Raw genomic sequence first — 6,888 nt, 5'->3', positions numbered from 1 at the left:
TCACCTTGTGACTCCAGCATTGTGTTCCCCTCAGGCAATATTGCAAATTTCAATAACCTTGCATTAAAAAATGAAATCATGTAATTAATATCCACTAAGCATGTTTATTAACTAGAACATGTTGCTTGTACATTCACTAACATGAATGATGTAAATTTAGTAATGAGAGACAAGTTCAAAACTTTGATATCCTTGAACATGTGTATAAAGTGGTTTAACATCCCAATCTCTATACTCTTTCCTAATGTTTTGTTTGGCACATCTACACCTTCTTTGCTTTTAAATATAACACCAATCATCTCTTCCATTTCTTGTTCTTGCATGTGTGGCTGTGTGTCTTCTTGCATGTCTGGCTCCATTTCATCAATGACATTATCTCATTGTTCTCTTCCCTTTGTTGATCAAATTGGATGTTTTTTTGCATGCCACAATTTCTTTGATTATATGGCTCATTGGATTCCAGTCACATGTACTCCATTAATTTGACATCCTATGCAAGGACATATTAGATCATGAATCCCTAGAGAGGCGGGGGGAGAGATATAGGTAGAGAGAGAGAGAGAGAGAGAGAGAGAAATAGAAAGCCTTATATATCGGTTGCTATAAGGACTTATCAAACTTTCCATAAGATCTAATATGTTATATAGTAATTTGATGGCTTCTTCTAATTGAGTACTTGCAGCATCAACATGGGCATTTTCCAACTATCCCATGCTCCTACATTGATGTCCCTCCTCAAAATATGAAAGAATCGTCCACACGTTCTATTGGGAAATCTATTGCCTTAGCTTTGAGTTCTTGTTACCAATTAAAGAGAGATAATGAAGGGATGAGAACTCCTGAATGACAAAATGAGAAATTATGGACTATATTCAGAAAAGTGGTTTTTTAGTTGGTATGGGTTGTAAATCTCAAATGAAATGTTTTTGCTTAATTCATTCTTCCACATCTTGGTATAATTGATGATATAGGTGTCGAGACTCGACATGTGCATACCGGTAAACATATTGACAATTATACCCACTCTATATAAAAAAATAGTCTCGACGATATGAGATTTATAATTTTATTTATATCCTTTTCTTTGGCCTTTAATCATTCAAAACTTTGGAGCCTCTCTCACTCCCTAATCACGATCTCCATCTATTGTCCCACCATCATCCTCTTGTCCTGTATCAAAACTGCTTTCATTCCTCTTACTCCTCTCCATGTAGATCTATAAATTGTTGGAAATTGAGAGCCGGTGGCCTAATTCCTAGTTGTGTTTATGCCAATGCGTGCTTAACTTATGGTTTCCACCACAAACTTATCTAGCCATCAAGACCCCAAAACTGTAAGATGATGGAGGAACTCTAGTATATCCATTTTGTGGAAATCTCTAGTAGCTAGTGCTACACTTTGGCACCACTTTTCTCAAACCCCTCCTCCCCTTGGTCCTCATTTGTCCACTTTTTTCTTATCGTCGCAAACTTTGAAATTGTCCATATTTTGTGGCTCAAAGGCTCCAGTTGGCTTCTCTAGCACTTCAAGAGCTAGGGAGAATATCTACATGAAGAGGAGAGAGAGTAGAGAGAGGAGACCCGAGCAGGTACACAAGGTGTACACAATTACAGTAGATGGCTATAGCCATGCGGGACTAGTACATGGCTATATGCACATCTGTAGCAGTGTTTATAGCCACGTATATAGCTGTAAGTATAGTTGTGTACTCGTAAAATAGTCCTGACATTCTAGAGAGCATTCTTGAGACATGAGAATATCCCAATATCATAACAGAAGAAGCACAAAATGTGATTCCAATATCACAAAAGAAGAAGTACCAAATGTATTGTAATACAATCAAATATGGACTAAATCAAGAGTGGCAAATTAAGTAATTATTTATGAATAAAGGTGAACTTGGCCCAACATCTATCGCATATTCCATCAAATCTATACACACCAATTCATCTATCTTAAGATCCATATGTCCCACTATGACATCAACAAACATATCTATCCACTAGGAGAGAACTCAACACTTGGGGTGTGCACTGTGAAGAAATCATATTTATCACATGCATTCAAGGAGTATTTAAAAAACCCCTTACATTTACATGCTTTTGTGAATAAAATTATCCCTTTTTCTTCATTAACTTACAATTATTTTTTGAAATTTGTTCAAAAATCCCTCTTGTAAATGTAATTCTTTAATATTTTTAAATTAATATACCCCTACACTTACATATTTTTTGATAAAGCCCCTGGCACTCAACATCATCATCATCATTATGCTCGGATTCAATTCCTTCCTCGTTATCCCAAATAAGGACACCTTCATCTTGATTAGTTGTTGGTATCTCTTATTCTTTATCTTGCACTTGACCCTTTGTATGTTATTTGTCGATGACTGCCAATTCGTGCATGAGCTCTTTAATATTCCTATCTTGAGAAATACTCTTTGAACGAGGAGAGACTTGTATAACATACCAACATTTCTTTTCATTTATATCCGTGTGAAACATAATCTTGTAAGAAGAAACACACCGAGTGTAAATTAAACATGCAAAAGGATGATACGATAAAATCTTATGGTTATAATTTACCTGTTCAACATGGTGAGGTAGAACAAATGCGTCCCTCTCTATTTGCCAAAATTCTGTTGCCATAAATCCATTTGGTTACCTTTTCAATAGTACCACTAGCCATATGGTCCATGATGTTGGTTTGAGACCAAATCCATCGATGTGGCTCGTCCCCTTGAATTCTGAACACTCCTCTTCTATGTGTTACCATTCTCATGAATCCAGAGACCCTCATCTTGCCACATCGGTGGAATGATTATGCACATGCCATGTCATGAGTTTGGCAATAGAATTCCACTAGATCCATCCATATCCAATCCAAGTAAGTGATGTGGCTCGTCCCCTTGAATTCTGAACACTCCTCTTCTATGTGTTACCATTCTCGTGAATCCAAAGACCCTCATCCTGCCACATCGGTGGAATGACAGCTCATGTGATATATCATTGGAAAGTTCTTAAAGAGTAGGTTCTAAATCCATATTCTCCAACAACTTTGAATTTGATATGCTAAATGTCAACAAAGAATTATATTCAAAAGAAATTTTCCAAAGTAATGTGATTTTCACAAACTCATTGATATGGTCTAATAAATCCTTAAACTATTGTTGCACAATATCTAAAGATGACTTTGATAGCTCTCCACTATTATATTCTTAGATTTGAACCTAAATATGGACCTTGTTTAAGAGTGCATGAACTTGATATCCTAGTGTCTTTCCAACTCACTACTAAAGATCTCTCTTATTGGAGTATATGTGTGGATATCACTAGTGTAAGGTAAGATCCCTTATCCAAATGCATAGTGATCTCTCGTGCATTTGATAGATCCCTCTATGGAAATGCATAAGGGCCCTACCTTATGCATAGAGCTCAAAGAGAGCGCTCTACATAAGGTAAAAGCCTTTACGCAAATGCGTAGAGATCTCTTGGAGCTAGTAGAGCCCTCTAAGAAATTGCATAAGGGCTATACCTTATACATAGAGCTCTTATACATTTGGTAGAGCCGTCTATGCATGCATAGAGCTCATGAAAAGACCTAGATAACTCTATGCATGTATAGAGAGATCTATCCATAAGGTATTGCCATCTATGCATACATATACAGAACTCTATTATGTATATTACATAGAGCCCATAGAGAGAACTCTATGCATGCATAGAGCTCTCATGGATGTTAAAAAAAAGTACTCTCATAGCATTTGGGGGTGTGGCATAAAAGAAAAAAACAGTGGATCTAGAACTTAAGGTATTGCCATCTATGCATACATATACATAACTCTATTATGCATATTACATAGAGCCCATAGAGAGAACTCTATGCATGCATAGAGTTCTATCCAATGGTATTGCCATCTATGCGTACATATACAGAACTCTATTATGCATATTACATAGAGCCCATAGAGAGAACTCTATGCATGCATAGAGCTCTCATGGATGTTAAAAAAAAGTACTCTCATAGCATTTGGGGGTGTGGCATAAAAGAAAAAAGCAGTGGATCTAGAACTTACTATAAGAGAGTGGAGAGGGAGAACATAGGTTGTGGAAAAGATAGATGAAAGACCTCCACATAAACAAAACATGAGTTATATGAAAACAAATATGTTGTGTATGGAGTATAAAGTAGAAAGCTCATACCTAAACCCTAAACATAGAAAGAAAGCATAAAACTACATAAGCATTGGGTTTAGGGCTGGAGCGTACCTCAAGAGTTAGCTAAAGAGAGCATATCCTAAAGATTTTACCGTAACAAAAAACCAAACACACAAGAAAAAATATTAAATCCATAGAGAAAAAGGGATTAGAGAAGAGGAATGGAGAAGAACATAAAAAATATAAACATTTTAATTAAAAAACATAGAAGGGAGGAGAAACATACCTTGTGTTTGAGAGAACCATGCTTGTGGAAAAGTAAGAGGGAAAGAAGAGGAATGAGATAAAGGTCGCACAGAAGGTCAATAGGTCATACAACACATCGCGACAATTTTCACAATCAACGCGGCTATTGTCATGCCTATACTACACGTGATATAGCCGCATTAATAACCAGTACGTGTATACCAACATGTATCGCCACTTCACACTCAGTGCCATCGATATCACTACTTGCACCACTCTCTCATTACTCTCTCTCTCTCAATATTTGGGTGATATCGATGGCATTGACGGTAATGTGGCTATTTCATTCTCTTCTAGTGGTCTCGCCTCTCACAAATACAGACATAATATCCATGTCTCTCCTCTCAACTCTCTCCACTCCCCTCTTTTCCTTTGGACGCCTCTTCCTTTCTCTCGCTCTCATCTTAGCATCCTCTTAGCTTAAATATTTATCAATGAATTTTGAACCAGCGGATGATTCATTTTTTCTTGTCTACATAGTGTCATTTGTTTTTCATCTTCAAAAAAGGAAAGGCACGGCTGCAACTTTGATCTGGTTGGGCGTCTGACATGCCAACAACAAAGAGTGTCCGGTCCCGACAGAAAGAGTTGTTGGGCTGTGCCGGGTCAAAACACACACTCCTCTTCTTTTGCCGTCCCACTTTTGTTGCACTAGATGCTGCCACTCCACTGCAGTTGTAGGTGGACACCACTCTTCCTTTGTCTTCCCTTGTATGCTGCATTAGAAGCTGCCCTTTCTTTGCTTTTTATGAGTGTGGGATTTCTCCATAGAATGGCAGCTCTCCACCTCGCCGTTGCCCGATCCGCCTTGGGGAGCCCACCGCGCAGCTTGGCACTGTTGCTCCTGCTTGTGCTCGTGCTTGTCTTGTCTTGGCGTGCGAGAGCGTGGCTGGTTCTGCGCCAACAAGAAAACGGTCTGTAGGGATTTTTAATTTTTAAATATGTATATAAGCTCACGTTCTGTAACGCTACGATATATAACTTTCGTCCCTTCACGGTTAGCCTTTAACGTCTATGTTGAATTTCAAGAAATCCTGCACTTCTTTTATTCTGACTCAATGTAGTAAGAAGGAACAGTGCCATGCATGTTCTGCGTATGCCTGTGTATGAGTGTGAGTGTGAGAGAGATCAGGGGTGAGCTGGGTAATTTTTCTGTTGATTTGCCTTGCACGCAGAAGCAAGTCAAGGCGAACGTCACCTGAGCGATGTGATCAAGCGTGCGGTAAATGCTTTACATCCAAACAAGTCTTCTTGCCTGAATCAATTGAAATCTCTCCGAAAAATTAAGCCAAGCCACCACCACCACCACACACTGTCTCACGCGCACACGCACACACAAAAACAAACACACAGGCTCACACCCACACCACTCTTAGTTAGATCCACGCCATAGAGCCGTCCACCGAGTTTTCATAGTTGATTTAATTGAAGACACAATCACGCCTTAAACATTTCCTTAATTTGCCGTGCTCTGTATGTTAATACTAAAGTGCTACGGTATATATATTGGTTCTTGAAACTGTGGCACTGCACTTTTTCTATACTGCTGTATAACTGATGCTGCACAAAGGGGATACTTGTTCTTTTCACAAGTGCTAAGTAAAACTGTTCCATAAGCTTATGTTTTATTGCAGGGTGTGGCCACCATACATCACAGGATCATGATTTCCTCGAAAGAGAGGGAGCCGGGATCAAGACCTCCACACTGCCACAATGATTGTCCGGGTTGCGTTGGTGAATGCGTGGCCACGCCCAAACTCGTCTCCGGTGCCCACGGTTCTGCGTCGGGTCAGCACGCGGTGTGGACATGTACCTGTACCCAGTAGCATCGCGCATTTGATGGGAATATTTGGACACGTGATGGATTCTGTGCGATAAAAGCATTTACTGCTAACAAACACACACATTAGTGAGGTCCTTTTCTCTTAATGACAAATCTAGTACTAATTGCTTGCATGCGCAGTGAATTTCTTTCACTTGTATATATACGAGTAGATTTCTCATCTTTTCTTCGTGCTTGCATATTAATTTGAAGAATGGGTATATTTTATTCATGCAGCTACATGCTTTTGTACTTTAATATGGTTGCATATCTATGCTAGTATGGGGTTGTCACTATGCTAGTATGGGGTTGTCACTGCTATCATTACTTGACTCATTTTACATTAGGGGTGTTTGAAGGGCATGCAAGTATACACATGCTTTATGGTTTTTAAGGCAAGAAAGTGCTTAACATGATCTAAGAAATTGGTCATGCCATAAGAACCCCTCAACACTATATGGCACTTAGCCTTTATGTAATTGGAGGCACGGGATCGACAGTTTGGAAGTCTTAGCACGAAGCTCGATCAAATAAGGCTTGTCGAATGGTCTACAAGAGCAAGAGTTTTGAAAACGGGGCCAAGTTTACTCCTTTGGGGTAAAT

General features: G+C 39.0%; 1 protein-coding gene across 1 annotated transcript; it reads left to right on the top strand.

Annotated features, from left to right (window-relative positions):
- The first annotated feature begins 4,812 nt into the window (after positions 1-4,812).
- On the top strand, positions 4,813-6,498 carry LOC147639123 (uncharacterized). The gene is made up of 3 exons (XM_086782767.1): positions 4,813-5,377; positions 5,639-5,685; positions 6,098-6,498. Exons 1-3 carry the CDS (start codon positions 5,119-5,121, stop codon positions 6,287-6,289), a joined length of 498 nt encoding a protein of 165 aa, XP_086638893.1. The 5' UTR covers positions 4,813-5,118; the 3' UTR covers positions 6,290-6,498.
- The last annotated feature ends 390 nt before the right edge of the window (positions 6,499-6,888 follow it).

This window comes from Cibotium barometz, chromosome 4, assembly GCF_041138505.1.
Source record: "Cibotium barometz isolate CiBa-2024 chromosome 4, ASM4113850v1, whole genome shotgun sequence".
NCBI lineage: Eukaryota > Viridiplantae > Streptophyta > Polypodiopsida > Cyatheales > Cibotiaceae > Cibotium > Cibotium barometz.
Note: the sequence above shows the minus strand (reverse complement) of the source record. Positions and strands in the feature narration are given on the sequence as shown.